The sequence below is a fragment of the Dermacentor albipictus genome, chromosome 3, assembly GCF_038994185.2.
Source record: "Dermacentor albipictus isolate Rhodes 1998 colony chromosome 3, USDA_Dalb.pri_finalv2, whole genome shotgun sequence".
Taxonomy (NCBI): Eukaryota; Metazoa; Arthropoda; class Arachnida; order Ixodida; family Ixodidae; genus Dermacentor; species Dermacentor albipictus.
In genome coordinates, this window is record NC_091823.1 from 51577840 (window position 1) to 51596270 (window position 18431).

An 18431-nucleotide genomic window follows, 5' to 3' on the forward strand; every position below is an offset into this window, starting at 1 on the left:
TTTGCGGGAAAGTCAGTCTCTCAATAGCAAGGGGCACAGCTTTGCAGACAGCGAGGGTGCACGTTTTTCTTTCTTTTTCTTTTTTGAGCTTATTGCTTGACTGCAAGTGCGATGAGCGACGACTGGCACAGGGTCAAACGCCTCCGAATTCATGTGCATTTGATGCAGTGTAAGGCATAGGCTGGTGCGGACAGCTAGTGGGAGTTACTAAATTTGCCAAGTTAACATGAACCAAATATACAATGTTTTAATATAATGGCTTACTACTATAGTTCTTTTTAACATTGACCATGCAATTACAATGTTCCAGCATAGCAACTTAGTTAACGCAACTTGCCAATAAATGCATATCGTTATCCAATATTCAATTCAACATTTGAAGCTAACTTTCATATTCGATTCGTATTCGTATTTGAAAATGTTTGCTATTTGCACACCACTTATCTAAATGCAGTAGCCGAAATTAGGGATGCTGCATGTGTTTTGGACATAAACCGTGCACATGATGCTGAATTCATGGCAGCGATGAATAAAATTGATGCCATGTCGACTGCCATGAAACAGCAACTTTAGTTGCTGGCTCCCAATGAGCAGTGCTAGTTAGGCCTAGTGAACTAAGCAGTGAGGCCAGCTGAGTGGCTGGCGACATGTGGCGAGGAACCAATATGGTCGCACGCGTAGACCTTATTAATAATTGAGTGTGAGATCGGATGGCATGGGCTAGACTGACAGCTGCAGTAGTTGAGCCGGCGGAGCACACATCCACGTGTGGTCACCTCCGGGTCCAAAAAGCCTGGAAGCAGCGTGCGCGTTTTGGCTGGTGGCTCGGCTTAGATGAATGCAGTCGGCAAGCCATTGTGTTGATCCCGTGTGATAACGCTGATCACACAGTCGCACATTCCTGGCAGTGCAAAGTGCATGTATGTAATTTATTGTTTTTTTCGTGCCTCATATCGCCATGGCAAGATGTCAATGGGCCATCAAAATCCACAGGAAACCCTTTGCTAGCCCGTTGGAGGCAACCCGCTTGCATTTCTTTCACATAAACCTAATCACGATTTTTTCTTTTTGCCGATATGTGAATGCATGCTTATAATGAATATAAAATATAACAAAAGTGTTTTTACACCTGATGCGATTTCGTGATTTCTATACGCATACACGCTATATCGGTAAGGAAATAAATTTTGAACTTTAGATTTACTTCATTAAGGAGACGAATTTCATTAATTTGACCTTGATGGAACTTATGTAATTGGTTGAATTATCCGGTGGGCTGACTTCAGTATGAGGCAGAAAAAGACACCAAAACACAGTGTCGATTTATTTGTTAGTATTTGTCCATATTCTAAAAAATGTCAAAAAGTGAACACGCGCCCTCTGTTTATGGGTTCAAAGTAGAAAAACACCGCAATGAAGGCGTTAGAATTCCTGAACAACATATAAAGGAATGTGCGCCTGACCTTTTAGTGCGCTTCTGATTCTGGCATTAAGAAGATGACACCAGTGAATTTTACTTTCACAGAAAGGAAATTTATTTACTTAATGTCCATTGTTAACCCTCTAAAGCAGCACTATATTGCTGTCTATGTAGAATCACAACATGTTGCCCTGCTTACGGTCCGTAACACATTTGGTATTCTGCATTTATGAAATGATTCCACAACAATCGCAAATGGGATGATGTCCAGTGCCTAAACTAACCACTTCACTAGTTTGTCCTGCGATGGAATTCTGTGGAACGACATGAGAGCATGACGCGGCTTCTTGCGACTAGGTTAACATGTAAAATAACTTATCACTTGAATGTATTTCTGTAATCAGATTAAAAGCAGCGTGTCTTCGTCGTCATGCAATGCAGGAACTTGTTTTGTCACCATACATGGTTGCCATCCTGTGATGGCGATGACACTGGCTAAGTTACGTCTGGCTAGACTGTTCAGAATGCTGCAAGTGCAATTTTGGCTTTGTGTAGGATTGCATCGTGCCAGCAATTTTTGGATGAATTTTCTTGAAAAAACAAAAAAGGTGAATGTTGGAATTGCATAACTACTGTACTAATTCAATGTGACATACTGTTTTTGACGGGGTGATTATGTATGTTCAATACATTGACTGTACCCTAAGTGCCACCAATACAGATGTTGCCACTATTGGAGTCACCTTTGGGGTTGGGCGTGTGCGATGACCAACCAAGTTCTGGCTAAGGCTAGTTTCAGGATCAAAATAATGGAAGTTTTGTCCCATACAAGTGTATGGGCGCCAGCCGGGACCTTTGTTCGGGATCGAAATAATCGCAAAATTGAAATAATCGGAATGAAACTAATGGAAGTTTACAGTATCTGATAATTCATTATCTGTGTTTGTTATATTAAGGCTCGGCTTTATCTACTGGGTGATGAGCACATAGCATTTTCTTCACTTTAAAAAGCCAGAGTACAAACTTTGCTTGATTAATATTACTTGAGATACCTAAAGATAAGGCAGTGCCTTTTCACTGTTGAACAGCTGCGTAGCACGAAACAAAGCCTAATTGTTTCATGCTATGAAACTTCTACATTGGAGCATCATAGCTTCAGTTAATCAAAGCTAACATATTGGTTCACAGGTACTTAAGAAGGTACACGAGAAGTAGCGCTAGGTACCATCTATGCGAATTAAATTGTTTTGCTTTCGGGCGTTTGTTCACATGGAGCTACATTTTCTCCAGCTATCTGCGGCTCTACATGGTTGCCTTTTGCATGCTAACAATAGGCGGCCATATAGTGGCACAATAGCGAAAATCTGTCTTGTCAAGGCAGTGCTAGAAGGTTGTGCTAGTGAAACCTGCACGCTCAAGCTCCCCTGCATGTATATATAAGTGAGGCAATATGATGCAACAAACTTGTGATACTTTCTGCCTGTTTGGTTCACAAGAAAAGCAGTTCAGATTACCTACTTTTGAAGATATGCTGTAGTACTAGTAGCACTCCTCTATACTTTTTAAAAAGAAATGACAAGTCTTGTTGCAGGAGCTGTGTCTATCACCTTTGTCTTCTTGTTTATTGAAGAACCTTGTTGAATTGAAATTTCGACATCTGCTGTACTGTGTGTAGCATGGCTTTTATTGCTGAAACATTTGTTGTGTGTCTAATGAAGCTCAAGCAGACTGTGCTGAAGGCACCTAGCAGCAGCTCAGTACTGCATTTTTAAAAACTTTTGGTGACTTTTCTAGACTACAGTACAGCTTTGTCTTCATACAGCCTCACTGATACAGTATAGAATTAAATGGTACAGATCCTCAGTCAACATGTGCTATTCACTTGTTGCGGTTCCTTTTGATAGCACTGGTTTGGGAGATGTTTCACAGTGGTGGAAGTTGATCAATTGCTGTTGCTCACACGACTGAGCAGTGATGGTGGCTCTGACTGGCACTGTCCCTGTCTCTTGTAGCCTCTGGGAATAGCATGAATGCAGAGGTCACAGCACTGCTTGAATGAGCTGCTACCAACTCTGTGTGTGTACCTTTGCGTGCGGTAACACTGCGCCTCGTGATGTACGTCTCTCACGCTCTTTTCTCTCTCTCTCTCTCTTTTGTGTTGCACGTGCAGTACTAACTGGCTCCTCCTCTTTCTCAGTTCTCTTCTGCTTTGCACCACTGACCCACTTTTGTGCACATGTGCTTGTAGCTAAGGCTAATGCTGATTTGGGTTAGTGTATACTATATAATTTTGGTTAGTGTTTACTCTATTTATAATCGAGCAACTTCCACTCAGCCATCTAAAAATGTTTCATCACATTATTCCATAATTTAATTCAAAGCACAGCATGCACTGCAGAGTTGCCTGGCAAGACTGACATCAAGAAGCCTCACTGGAAGTTCTTTGTCACCAAAAGTGGCTCTAATGATGTGTCCTTTGTTAAAGTATTTTCTTGCTTTCTTTTTTTGATCAAACACTTAAAGCTATCATCTTAATGTTAATGTAACATGTACACATTACTTTTCATCATTCTGTTCAACCTGAGTGCTCCTCGCAGACGTTTACATTTCATGATTAGTCCTTCACCAAAACTTACACAATACCTTAAATCTTCTGTTCAGTTGAACTAAATTTGGCTCTCAGTGGCATTGTCAGTGGTACACAGCAATAGAGGAGCTCATTTAATAGTGCTTTTGTTCTTGAATGTACATCTGTGTGTCTTGCAGTATTATATACCTATGATTTTGTTATACGAGTAGATTTGATCAAGCTCTGTGTGTATGTGCCTTCCCAGAAAAAGATGCCTTATGAGGTCATTTTCTTCTTAGCTTACCATAGCATGGCATCATAAATGAAAAAGCAGTGAACACCACACCAATATTCAATTAAAAATCAGCATGTTAGTTGCTGCTTAGGCACTGTCAAAGTAGTGGAAGTAGCTCTCGTAAAAAAATGACACACATCTAAGTGGAAATTCTGAAAGTGGCCATTCATAAATGTTAGCTCAACTAAACTGCAACAATGTGCATCAGGTAGAATACCTGTCTCCACTTTTCTGCATTTAAAATGTGTTAGTAGCAGTAGCCAGCATAGGGGAGCTATGTGCAAAAAGGGGCACCAAGCAAGTAGGCTTAATGCTGTGCCCTCTGCTGAATATGTGTGGTAATATTGTGCCAAACAGCAATCGGCCAGCTTGTGTGCTGAACAGAAGGGCTGATGTTTCTTATCTTGCTCTGGCACCATTGGGACAAAGACCTGTGCTGGTTATGCATCCTTTGATGGAATTTGGAAAGCTGTTGGCAGACATGCTGCATACATAAGTAGTGCAGCCTATCCCAAGAAATTAAGGGCTGCTCAGCTGTTGCTGGCTACAGACAACTGGCTTTACTTTTTTGCAATAGCCTGTACATATACGTGTACATCATCAAAAGCACTAACTTTTGTGCCTGCTTGAACGAAACGGCAAGTAGTATCTAGCAATCGCACAAGTACGATATTTGCACACCCTTCCATTAATGCACTCATCCACATACCTTGCCCGTTCTTTCTTCTGCGTGACAAAAATGGGAAAGTTCTTAACACATGTGTGGTGGCACTTGAAACAAATGTTAGGGAAATAGGTGCTTTTGCATGCCTAATATGCTGTCCACTGTTCCGTATCATTTAAGCACATGCAGGCATCTTGCTTGCTTTGCCAGCTTTGGAGGAATGAATAAGACTTTTCTTTTTTTTTTTTTTTGAGGGAGTATGCATCACAAAGTGGAGAAAGGTTTGTTGTGACCTTGCCTTGGAAACCAGCAATGAGCTGCTGTGGCTCTCCTTGATATGACGGAGTAGCAATTGCCATTCGAAAATTCAGTGCTTGTCCTGTTTGCTTCATCTGCTTGTGCCTAAGCGTTCCCAGAACGCCCTCTTAAAGGGACACTAGAGAGAAACTCTGTCAGTTTACACTGACAAAAAGCATTCATTAAAAACTTACTTTTATTAATTTTGCGCGAACATGTTGATTACTAAAGGAGAAAATGAAAGCCAAAGTTCCATTTTCTAAATTTTGCACCAAAACCCACACCGCTAACTTAGTTAATGCCCTCGATTTCAAAGCACATTTTCACATTTGGGCCATTTTGATGCAGCTAAAGTTCTTGAAACTTGCCAGGTTCAGTCTTCCACTCCTTTAGAACACGATATAGTCCATATTGTAGTCCAATTATTAAACTGTGCCCGAGGTGTCACTACCGAAATCTATAACATCATGACTGGCTGGTGCGGAAACTACAAGGTGCTGCCACCATCTGCCTTTCTTTTATGCCCCTTTTCTGGCTAAAAGTCTCTTCTCACAGTTAAAATGGCTCTTTTATATGTTGCAGTAGGACAGTTTACTAATCCTGTTGGAATAATTTCTCTTCAGTGTTCCTATAATGTTGCCAACTCCACCAGCATGGTGCCCTACATTTGGGCTCTTGTAGTGAACATAATCAGTATCCACAGTTGTAGCATGAGCTTTTGCTTGAAATTATGAATTCTACATCAAGGCTGTCTTTGAGGTAACCTGATGTCTATTGTTTTGTGTCATGGCTGCATATTTAAATTAGTAGAGACAAAGTTATGCTCAGCTGCTGACTGTTCTAAACTGAAGGCTTCATTTGTGCGGCACCACATAAAACTGCATGCTGTGTTGATGTAGTTGGAACGCTTCAGTTGAACTGTTAGTTTAATGAGAAATAGAGCTCTCTCTTCTATTTTTACTTATTTTTTGCATATATGCAAAAATGGCCTTTAAATAGAATAAAGCCTTGGCATTCTCACATTCCCTGGCAGCTGTATTTTGAGGAGTCTTAAGTGCACTGAAAGAAAGAGTGCACACAACACTCTCTGTTGCCAGATTGAAGTGAACTCGGGACGTGTTTTTGAGCAACCAGTTTTAACAATACTCATTTACTTAGTGCAACATTCATCGCAGTGCCTCACAGCTATGGCAGGCATCCTTTGACATTCAGTTCATACTACTGCCTATCCCGAGAATGCTATTGATCTACTGGGCAGCTTTTAAAATTTTTTTGTCCTATATGGTTCAACTGATTTGGCTATAAGCGCACTTGTTCAGTGTGAACCAATAGCTAAATCGGTGCATATGTGTATCAGTTGTGACATTCAGTTATGAAAGTGATGGTTACAAAGGATGATCATATGAAAGGATGGCCTCCATTCCTCCATGATCATGCACACCACCATGTTACTACTGCACGGTTCAACTAATCTTCAGGTTAATTCGCTTTCAGAGGGAATGCCAGCACCAGTGTCCAGAGCTGAAAAGATGCACATTGCAGATGGTGATCATCCGGTCTAAGCAACCTGGCATTTCCAAAGCAACGGCCCTGAGTGGCGCACAACTCAACCTTGCTGCAGGAACAATGCAAGACTAATTCCATTGCTGCCTCCTGACCCCTTGCGTTCCTGCCTCTGTAGATTCACATTGTAGCATCAAAGAGGCTCACTGCCACCATTAATGGCGTCATTGCATGCCAACCCTGTCCAGGGGAACGGAGGTCGCACACTTTGGCTGCAATTGGAGAGCTGAGACGCTCTTTAATTATTCCCATCCAATAAAAACGTAGCATCCTTCGCAAATAACAGCGACTGCTAGTCTCACTGCGTTGAGAGGTCAGCAGTTGAACCTGGCATGCTTCGTTTTAAAATGCATAGTGTTAATATGTGCATTGTGTATTGAATTGTACTGTTGCAGGCCTGTAATGCTATTGCAGCAAAGGTGATGGAGGCCACACTCTCGCACTGTGTGCTTGTGCAGCCCTTGACATGTCATTGTGATTTTTTTTTAATTTATTGCCTTATAAGAAATAAAATTTAGACCTGATTTGCTTTACTGAAGTAGTGATGAAAAACCTTTGGTTGCATCACTTTATATTTTAGCATGCACTTTCTACACATTGTAAAGAATGCCACTTTTTTGTAGGTCACTTCAACTGCTGAAGTAAATAAAAGGCCGTCATAGGTCTTGTATGCAGGTAAATTAGATGCATGGGCTTTCAGTAGCACTCTTAATGAGAGAGTAGTTGTCCTGAAAAACATGTGTTTAGTGATGTCAGGAGCATGAACAGCTTTTTTGTTGCGGCAATGCACAGGTTTTATGGTTGGTCATGTTATTCACTGTAATCTTTAATGCACCTAAAACTCTGAAGCCACGAAAGGCAAGCATAAATTCCAAGCTATAGTGATTGGTTGTGGTCCTGCTTAGTTATCTTTTTTTATTTGTGATTATCGCAGAGTAAATCTCAATTGAAGATGGCACTTTGCCCAAGATGAGCAATTCTGATAAGAGATCGAGATTGTGCTCTTGTTTGCCAACTCTTGTGGAGCTTTGTTACCCCCTTTTCAGTCAGAGGGCAACACAGGGAGGGCTCCACCCTCTCGCAGGTAGCATAGCGGAGTGTTGTGATGCGGTAGTTTCAGGGAACTCCTCTGCAGGAAATTACCTTTCTGCCCTCAGTTGTTGGCCATTGGCCAATTATTGAAGGAGCTGGTTGGTTTTAGTGGTGGTGCCAGCCTCATCACATGTTTGTTGTCTTGCTTGCAAAAGCACTGTTCATTATACAAGTGATGAATTGGACGTATTGGAGCACTGAACTATCACTTTAGCTTGAACTAATGCTTTTAAAGTCACTTTGCAGAGTGTTTGCAGAGTTGGTACGTGTACAACTAGTATATAAAGAAATGCATTAAGTATGGAAGATTGGCACCAATATTTTTTCCTTACCTCGAAAAGCTGTTTAACATGTTTTGCTTGAAATTTAGTTCATGTGCAATGTTGCCTGTGGCGTAAAAAGTGCGAGTTCTGTTGTGTTTGAGATTTTATAGTATTCATGTGTTTTGAAGTTTATGCTCACGTTTGGTTACATTACAAAACCACTTAAAGTTTTTTTTTTAAACTATTTTTATTTTTCATGAATAAGGTTAGGTATGCGTAACAATATTTCAGTCTACCAAATATGTATCTTCTAAATGCAACAAGAAGCCATGTCCCACCATGTGAAGTGAGCTAGATAGATTCTTGTAATCTTTTCATGATCTTTTTATAATTTCCAACTGAAGAGTTCACATTCCCAACAAAAGTCTTCTGCCTTCTCACACTGCAATATTGCTGGTTGGCATAAGTATGTGGGTGCCCATCCTGCAAACACAAATGCATTTGCGATTTGGTCTGGTGATCATTCTTTAAAGCGAGTGTACTTAATTTCTGACTTGTAAATGTAAATAGGTAGAAGCAGCACATGCCTCGAAGGGTGCTCTTTAAGGACAACTTTCCTCAATCTGTTGCGGCTATGGGCACAACCTTGATGTATGTATGCAGAAAGTTGTAAATATGGTACAGTTGCACCTTTCAAGAAGTGAAATATGCACTTGTTATGCAAGGAGTTGTTACACTGTAGTTGTTTGAAGTTACATAAAATTCAGGGTTGCTTATATTGTGCTCTCATATACATTTCCTTGATCTGCGTGCATTGGGTTTGACCTGGTATGGTATGCGGTGCATTGTTCATGTTTGTCCTGACTGCAATACTCTGAATATACCACAATATTATATTAGGTGTATTGGTTTATATTTTCACATCATTAAGAAATGATTATGGCTTCACTTGGTATTGTGTGTACCAGTAGGTTTAACCAGTAATTTAACTTCATTTTTTTTCTTCTGGTCACAAATCTTCTATAGGAAAGCTTGCTATCCTGCTCAAAATAGCCGGAACAAGGCATGTTGTTGTTAGAAGGCACTTTGGCACTGATCAAGGGAAGCAAGTAACTTGAATGCATATTCTATCAAGCTGTGTTACCTTTCCTACTGTAGTGTTACAGAAGACAGTGCAAGTGGTGCAGTCAAGTGAATACCACCGAGTGCTCAATTATTTAAATCAAGAACTGCTAGAAGCAATTTAAATGCAAATTACAGTGCAATATAAACAGTGATGAAATATATGCATGCCATGGCTTGCTTTCTGACAGCAAAAGATTTGCTATCACTGCACCAATACAATAGTAACTAAATTAATGAAATGTGCGTTTAGTGTGCTTCTAGCAGTTCCTGATTTAAACAATTATGTGCTTAGTGGTACCCACTCGAATGCACCACTTCATATGCTGTCTTGTGCAACACCACAGTAGGAAAGGTTACAGAGCTTGTTTGCATAAGCATACAAGTTGGCCTCCCCTGTCCAAAAGGCTTACCCCATCTGACAGCTAAGTGCCCTCTATACAACATTGCACCCTGTCAAGGCCGCTTTGGGTAGGGTAGGAAGCTATCCAATAGAAGTTTTTTGACAAGGAAAGAAAAAAAAAGAAAGTTATCGGAGGACTCTAGTGTAAGTTATACAAAATGTTGGCACTTCTAAAATTTGAAAATTGCACTGGCACGTACCCTCTGTGAAGGATATTTTATGTGAATGAGAGCTTGAGATGTAAGCACTTTTTATTTTGTATAACAACAAAGGGCTGCGTCTCTGTGCACTTTTCTGCTAAGAGCAATGCCGGTACAACCGTAGGAACAGCAAAACATCATTCACTCTTAAATATAGTGGTGAACAGTCGCTTAACTGACGGTGCAAACAGGTCAATGGCAATCAGTGGTCACGATGCTCTTGGTAACATCACTTCCCTTGGCGTCAGAAGTCATAACGATCTGAACGAGTAGACGGCATTTCTCCCGTCCCGAATTGAATTGACAAACCGAATACTGTGTGCTGTTACCGCGCAGTTGACGTTTTGAATGTTACAAAGTAATCGGCGTACCTGTACAGAAGCTGTATGAACAAAGTACCCTAGGGCTCCTCAAAACAGAAATAAACCGTAATTTGGACTATCTGTCGATGTGTGGTGTTTAGTGAAGGCCCAAAACGCAGCGTACCAAACGGCATCGAGCCGAAATCACACGATCAAAAATTCAGATTTCTTCACACCTGCACTTGACGTCCTTCATTACGCAGGTAAGCCTCTGGGTCATTTCCTTTGCACGTCCACTGGCTTGCGAATGCTCGTTTTCTACTGCCGTGACTTGCTCGTTCAGCACCGACATGTCATTTCCGAGAAGGTCGGCAACGAAGTCGCCGAGAAGGCAGCTGGAGTCCTCGGTGTACTTGAAGTGCTGCTCAGACCTGGCGATGATGCTGTCTATTTCCGCTTCTTTGACAGAAAATACACGCTGCAGTTTTTCAAGGACGTGTTGGGTTGAAGACATTTTGAAAGCTCGCACGAAACCCGCGCAACGAAAGGCCAGAACACGCCAACGTTGGACCACAGCATGGACAGCGGTTATTTTTGAATCTTTTGAATGTTTGTGATTGCGATGACGATACAACTTATGCTGTCGGCTATAGTCGCTAAACGTCTTTATTTTATGGGTCTGCTTGGATGCGGTGTCTCGTTCAACCATGAGCATGCAATATGATTGAAGAAAGTTGGGCAGAAATCACAATGCGCTATAATTATAGCTATAATAGATGAGATTGATCAGCTGTGAATAAACATTTACTGGATCATTTGACTAGATTAAAGCATTGGTTAGAGCTCTCTCCGCAGGAGGTCGTTAAGGTCGACATGTGGGAAATGGCGGCCGTGTTTAGATGCGTGGCGCCGTTAGCGTAATATAAGTGTAACAAAATTAGCGCCGCATAAGCATCAAAGTTGAGAAAGTCGCTAGCATCGGCGCATTGCGTCACATAAAGGCCAGAACATGAATCCATCTGGAGCTGGAGGTTTTCCTTTCGGCTCGCAGCAGACCACACAAGCGTCTCCTTTCGCGTTTGGACAGAGGCGAGTTTTCACGTTTGCTCACAAACGAAGTATAAGTCGCGTTTGCGCGCATTCACTGCTGCTTAGCAAGCAATCAACTTTATTAAGTGCTTACGCTCTCTTGCGCTTTTAAAATATGTGTGATGTCTACACGATGTCCTCACGGTAACTTGATGTGGGCAGTCTCGAACGTTGGTTTCGGCACGACACTGTTCTATTTGTTTTTCTCTCTCTATCTCGCATATTGACTCCTTGAACGTCAGTGACTCGCATTGTAGGCGAGCGATCAATAGAAGCAGAAATGATGAGGCACGAAAGAGAAGAAAACGTAGTGAAGCGGTGGAAGCGTGTGAGGACGAATGAGAAATGGCAGGTGATAGTGATAGGTTCTACCGAAGCTGACGGACGGAATGCAGGCAAGAAACTTACTGTAGCGGGGCGGAAGTTAACGTTTAAGCATCATGCCACAAAAGAGTAGAACTGGATAGTGAGACATATTGGCAACACTCGCTTTATGGTTACACAGGGATGGTTTTATACGTTGCAGAAGGATGCTCCAAAGAGTTCACATGCACACCGGGGCTCCAACATATCTTAAGGGCCCTGAGAAATAAAAACGCGTCATTTAATTTTCTCATTAATGCTATTGTGGATTAGTGACACAGATTTGCAGAAGATAATCGGTTTCAGAGCTACGGTAGTGTGTTGCAGTTGATGGCGTGATAGCGAAATTTTTTGTCACATGAGATTCAACCAGAGCATGGTTGTGGTCTGTTGTCACGTGTGCAGTGCTCAGTCACCTGCTGGAGGAATTCAGCCAACTTTTGGCAGCCCGACTGCTCCATCTGGTACAGGTAATTCATCTGTCATGTGTATACTTCTGTTTACTTTGCTGCATAAAGTGCATGTTGCAAGTAAAACAATTTCGCTGTTTTTATGATCTAATTTGCTTTCATTTTCAGGTACCCAGCAATTCCCATTTGGATCTCCAACAGCTACAGTGGCCCCAACAGGTAACAACAGCATACCATACATTAAACATATTGCATGTTTTAGCACATTGATGCGCAACGTGCATGTAATGAAAGCCAGATGAAGACCACAGTGGATAATAAATTATTTTGTTTCCCCTGTCGGAGTAAATTTTGTGGTCAGTAAGAGTTCAGGCTCAGGTTTGGAGAAAGGGAATATTGCAATCAGAACAGTATGCATACAAACCTGCCTTAAAGTCCTTAGTGCCTTGTACGGGTGTCACACAGCCACTTTCAGTTGTGATTGAGCCTGATCTGGATCGTAATTATTGATGGTTAGCTTCCTCCTGCAGCTTGCACAAGGAATCTAGCCATGACTGCGAAATTAGATCCCAATCTAAAGTGGACGCTCGTATTAGACTATGTTCACTAGTCTTGAAATAAACCATTGTGTGTCAGCCCATTGTAGAACTGACAGGATGCTGCCCCTTTGCATAGCTGAACATTCTACAGTCTATCTGCTATCTTCTCACTCATTGAGCATGTTGCATATCTTGCATGTTGAGGTATTGATTTGGGTGTGTCGGTGCTAGGTGTCGTCTCCTGATAATGATGCCATGACATTCTAATAAAGTAATGAATAAATAAAATAAAACATCACAGAAATTCGGATTGCACTAGAGTTACTATACTCTGTTTCATTCTTAGTGGTCAACGCTTCAAAAGCTATATACGCAGTGTGGTCGCTGCAGTGTTGTATTTTTTTATCTGCTGTGCTTTCCACAGAATGAGTGCTTCATAAAGTATTATAAATACAGCTTATGGAAGTATGGTAAGATCAACGTGCATATTATTTGCGGACCTTTGCAGTTACAGTATGATCATGCTATGTTTTGCTCCCGATTGCAAGTGTTGCAGTGTGGTTGCTAGTCGCAGAAACATGTCCCTCCACTCGTTTGATGGTAAATAGGTTCTGATCTGCGACCCTTTCCGTGCAATAAATACATCATATTTTGCAGCGTGAAATATGAGACATAATGTTAGGTCAAGTTGTATGCCTCATGGCTATATATTTCTTCCATTTGTGGTGCATTATTTTTTTGTTTGCAAGTGCAAGCAGTGAGGGGAGACCTATTAGCCTTCATAGCCTTTCCTGCTGTGTATGAAGCAGAGCACATGTTGAATAGCATATAGTGCCATATTCTCGAGCAATTACTTTCATAGATACTTTTGCATTTTGGGACCTAACATCTCACACAACATGATCCAACCAATGAATGCGTACCGAAAGCGATGTTCCTGAAAGTAAGCAGCTGAGAATATTGAACTCCTAAATGTGAGCTGAAAATGAATTATTGCGCATGTTTTAAATCATATTATGATCTATAGCTGCTTTTATACAGTGAAATGAAACCTAATTCTTGTATTGCTCTTTGAGGGAATTTTTCTGCAGATATTTATTCTGAGTTTAGTTTTCAACTAATTTAACCTCTTATGATCATAAGGTGAGTATATATTGGAACAAAGAAATAGAAGTTGGGCTGTGCTTACAGATGCTTGTTTGTGTAGCAGGAACGTTTGTAAGCATTTTCATACCACTTGCTGCGTCTGTGAAATTTGTGACTATCACATCTCTTGGAAGCTTTCTAAAACGGTTTGTATTGGAGAGGTGAACCTTAGAATTTGCTTGCTAGGATGAACACAGCTATGCAGTTTTCTTAAGAGCATTCAGCTTCATCAGGAACTCCCTGCTTAGAGCTTTGTTTTTCAAACAGGAGTCAACAATGTGCTGGATGTATTGTAGCTTTAAGACAACACATGATGTTGGCATCCAGGCTTCCCTCAGCTAGTTGTACAGGTCAGCTTTTGAGGTCTTGCTATTGGTATGTCTCAGAATTGTGACGGCTAGTTAGAAGAATGTGTTTCAGCCCAAATATATTTGGGTGCAGCGGTGGCGTAGAGGTAGAACACCCGCCTCGTGTGCAAGAGGTCCGTGGTTCGAATCCCGGTGCCGCGCAATTTTTCACCGGATTAAAAAAAAAAAACGCGTGTTGATAATATTGTATAAACAGGCCTGGAGTGTGGCCTGATCCCGGTGACCAAAACCAGTAACGCACTCCCTCATCAGAGCAGGATTGGCCACCGTGGTGCAGTACTTGGCCACAACCTCCTATATGAACACAACAATCAAACCCCAGCCCTCAGTTCCCAGCAGCTGCGAAGCAATTGACCACGGTGGCGGTCAGACCAGCGATGCAGCAGAGGGTGCTAAGAATCCCTGGCTCCGGACAGGCCGCCATTGGAATGTGAACCTGGCAATGTTTAACGCTAGAACGTTATCTGGTGAGGCGAGTCTAGCAGTGCTATTGGAGGAATTAGAGGGCAGTAAATGGGATGTAATAGGGCTCAGTGAAGTTACGAGGCCAAAAGAAGCATATACAGTGCTAAAAAGCGGGCACATCCTGTGCTACCGGGGCTTAGCGGAGAGAACTAGGAGTCGTATTCCTAATTAATAAGAATATAGCTGGTAACATACAGGAACTCTATAGCATTAACGAGAGGGTGGCAGGTCTTGTTGTGAAACTTAATAAGAGGTACAAAATGAAGGTTGTACAGGTCTACGCCCCTACATCCAGTAATGATAATCAGGAAGTCGAAAGCTTCTATGAAGACGTGGAATCGGCGATAGGTAGAGTGAAAACTAAATACACCATACTAATGGGCGACTTCAATGCCAAGGTAGGCAAGAAGCAGGCTGGAGACAAGGCAGTGGGGGAATATGGCATAGGCACTAGGAATAGCAGGGGAGAGTTATTCGTAGAGTTTGCGGAACAGAATAATATGCGGATAATGAATACCTTCTTCCGCAAGCGGGATAGCCGAAAGTGGACGGGGAGGAGCCCAAACGGCGAGACTAGAAATGAAATAGACATCATACTCTGCGCTAACTCTGGCATTAACAAGATGTGGACGTGCTCAGCAAGGTGCACTGCAGGGACCATAGGATGGTAAGAACTCGAATTAGCCTAGACCTGAGGAGGGAACGGAAGAAACTGGTACATAAGAAGCCGATCAATGAGTTAGCGGTAAGAGGCAAGCTAGAGGAATTCCGGATCAAGCTACAGAACAAGTATTCGGCATTAACTCAGAAATAGGACCTTAGTGTTGAAGCGATGAACGACAATCTTGTGGGCATCATTAAGGAGTGTGCAATAGAAGTCTGTGGTAACTCCATTAGACAGGGTACCAGTAAGCTATCGCAGGAGACGAAAGATCTGATCAAGAAACGCCAATGTATGAAAGCCTCTAACCCTACAGCTAGAATAGAACTTGCAGAACTTTCGAAGTTAATCGACAAGCGTAAGACAGCTGACATAAGGTAGTATAATATGGATAGAATTGAACATGCTCTCAGGAACGGAGGAAGCCTAACAGCAGTGAAGAAGAAACTAGGAATTGGCAAGAAGTATGCGTTAAGAGACAAAGCCGGCAATACCATTACTAATATGGATGAGATAGTTCAAGTGCCTGACGAGTTCTATAGAGATTTATACTGTACCAGTGGCACCCACGGCAATAATGGAAGAGAGAATAGTCTAGAGGAATTCGAAATCCCACAAGTAATGCCAGAAGAAGTAAAGAAAGCCTTGGGAGCTATGCAAAGGGGGAAAGCAGCTGGGGAGGATCAGGTAACAGCAGATTTGTTGAAGGATGGTGGGCAGGTTGTTCTAGAGAAACTGGCCACCCTGTATACGCAATGCCTCATGGCCTTGAGCATACCGGAATCTTAGAAGAACGCTAACATAATCCTAATCCATAAGAAAGGGGACGCCAAAGACTTGAAAAATTATAGACCGATCAGCTTACTGTCAGTTGCCTACAAACTATTTACTAAGGTAATCGCAAATAGAATCAGGAACACCTTACACTTCTGTCAAGCAAAGGACCAGGCAGGATTCTGTAAAGGCTACTTAACAATAGATCAAATTCACTCTGTCAATCAGGTGATAGAGAAATGTGCGGAATATAACCAACCCTTATATATAGCTTTAATTGATTACGATAAAGCGTTTGATTCTGTCGAAACCTCAGCAATCATGGAGGCATTACGGAATCTGGGTGTAGACGAGCCATATGTAAAAATACTGAAAGATATCTATAGCGGCTCCACAGCCACCGTAGTTCTCCATAAAGAAAGCAACAAAATCCCAATAAAGAAAGGTGTCAGGCAGGGAGATACAATCTCTCCAATGCTATTCACAGCGTGTTTACAGGAGGTATTCAGAGACCTGGATTGGGAAGAATTGGAGATAAAAGTTAATGGAGAATACCTTAGTAACTTGCGATTCGCGGACGATATTGCCTTGCTTAGTAACACAGGGGACCAATTGCAATGCATGCTCACTGACCTGGAGAGGCAAAGCAGAAGAGTGGGTCTAAAAATTAATTTGCAGAAAACTAAAGTAATGTTTAACAGTCTCGGAAGAGAACAACAGTTTACGATAGGTAGCGCGGCACTGGAAGTGGTAAAGGAATACATCTACTTAGGACAGAAAGTGACGGCGGATCCAGATCATGAGACGGAAATAATCAGAAGGATAAGAATGGGCTGGGGTGCGTTTGGCAGACATTCCCAGATCATGAACAGCAAGTTGCCATTATCCCTCAAGAAAAAAGTGTATAATAGCTGTGTCTTACCAGTACTCACCTACGGGGCAGAAACCTGGAGGCATACGAAAAGGGTTCTACTTAAATTGAGGACGACGCAACAAGCTATGGAAAGAAGAATGATGGGTGTGACGTTAAGGGATAAGAAAAGAGCAAATTGGGTGAGGGAACAAACGCAAGTTAATGACATCTTAGTTGAAATCAAGAAAAAGAAATGGGCATGGGCAGGACATGTAATGAGGAGGGAAGATAACCGATGGTCATTAAGGTTCATGGACTGGATTCCAAGGGAAGGGAAACGTAGCAGGGGGCAGCAGGAAGTTAGGTGGGCGGATGAGATTAAGAAGTTTGCAGGGAGGACATGGCTACAATTAGTACATGACCGGGGTTGTTGGAAAAGTATGGGAGAGGCCTTTGCCCTGCAGTGGGCGTAACCAGGCTGACGATGATGATGATGATATTTGGGTTGCCTTTTACATTATTTTAGAAACCTATCTGGGAATTGAACCTTTATCATCACCAGAATTTTGTTTTTTGTTGATTTTAGACTAGGAAGCAGTACGTCTGCTAGCTGCGAGCATTTTCATTAACGTAATAAATTTACACATATTTTCGCTGTGTCATTTTTCCAAGCATGCAATGGTGTCATGGTGCGATTGGTGATTTCTTTTTCTTCATTATTTTCATTGAAGGGATGAACCAGAGTTACTCCTTTGGCAACACACCGACACAGGCAGGTGAGCACATGATTACCTGTCTTGTGGCTTCCTCCTGTCATAACATTGTCACGTCTCTCTAACGTGGATGCCACTTCTCTTGCTCAGCTCCAACACAGCCACAGCCATTTTCATTTGGGGGATCTGCTCAGACTCCGGCAGCAACTGGTGAGTCTGTTCTGTTTCGGTGAGAGTAATGAAAATTGTTGTTCTGCGTATCAGAATTTATCGATTCACTCTTTTATTTCTAAGTGCCCACAAACAGTGCAAATGCCTTAGTATTGATTCACAAAAAAAAATTAAGATAAACAAACAGTACAACTTTGTACAAAAACTCAAATAAGGCATAAAATATTAGGTAAAGTGCAAACATGTGGGTAAAATTTGTATATCAATATCTAAAACATTCTGCTGAGTTAAGAACGCAGGTAAATAATATTGACATCAATAATCTGCTGAGTTAGGACAGTCTGCCGAGTTATAACACATGAAGCTGCTTTACTCAGGTTGTGTGAGTCATGGACTTAAAAAAGCACTAGGTTCTTGCAAGCCTGGTCGTGGCATGGAAAATGCAAGTGCTGATGTCAAGTTCTCAGATGAGGCCTGGTCAGGTGTTTTGACTTTCAGTTCATGCCTGCTATACAGCTCACTCGTTGATTCAAGTTTCTCTGCACAACTTCAGTAAACCGAAGTTGAATAAGACGTGACCACGAAAAAGTATGACTTAACCAAACTAAAGTGGTACTTCTCTCTGCTGCCAATGCAGGTCGAATAACTCCATGTGTTTTTCATTTTATGCACAGGCAGTGCATGTACAC

General features: G+C 41.8%; 2 protein-coding genes across 8 annotated transcripts in view; both read left to right on the plus strand.

The window, feature by feature from the left end:
- LOC135914082 (palmitoyltransferase ZDHHC15B-like) overlaps positions 1-7332 on the plus strand; it is a 28488-nt gene extending 21156 nt beyond the window's left edge. For 4 of the 6 annotated variants that reach the window (XM_065446819.1, XM_065446822.1, XM_065446823.1 and 1 more), the window contains one exon: positions 6740-7332. In XM_065446819.1, the coding sequence (XP_065302891.1) occupies positions 6740-6807 (68 nt within the window). In that variant the 3' untranslated portion in view covers positions 6808-7332. Of the gene's footprint in view, positions 1-3432; positions 3536-6739 lie in introns of all 6 variants that reach the window. The other 2 variants (XM_065446820.1, XM_065446825.1) reach the window with 1 other exon arrangement.
- A 3712-nt stretch (positions 7333-11044) lies between these two features.
- LOC135914079 (nucleoporin p58/p45-like) overlaps positions 11045-18431 on the plus strand; it is a 45598-nt gene continuing 38211 nt past the window's right edge. For both annotated transcript variants that reach the window (XR_010568202.1, XM_065446816.1), the window contains exons 1-5: positions 11045-11279; positions 12048-12112; positions 12221-12271; positions 17590-17634; positions 17722-17781. Coding sequence is in view for 1 of the 2 variants with exons in the window: in XM_065446816.1 (XP_065302888.1) it covers positions 11200-11279; positions 12048-12112; positions 12221-12271; positions 17590-17634; positions 17722-17781 (301 nt within the window). In the remaining variant the exon portion in view is untranslated. The remainder of the gene's footprint in view (positions 11280-12047; positions 12113-12220; positions 12272-17589; positions 17635-17721; positions 17782-18431) is intronic.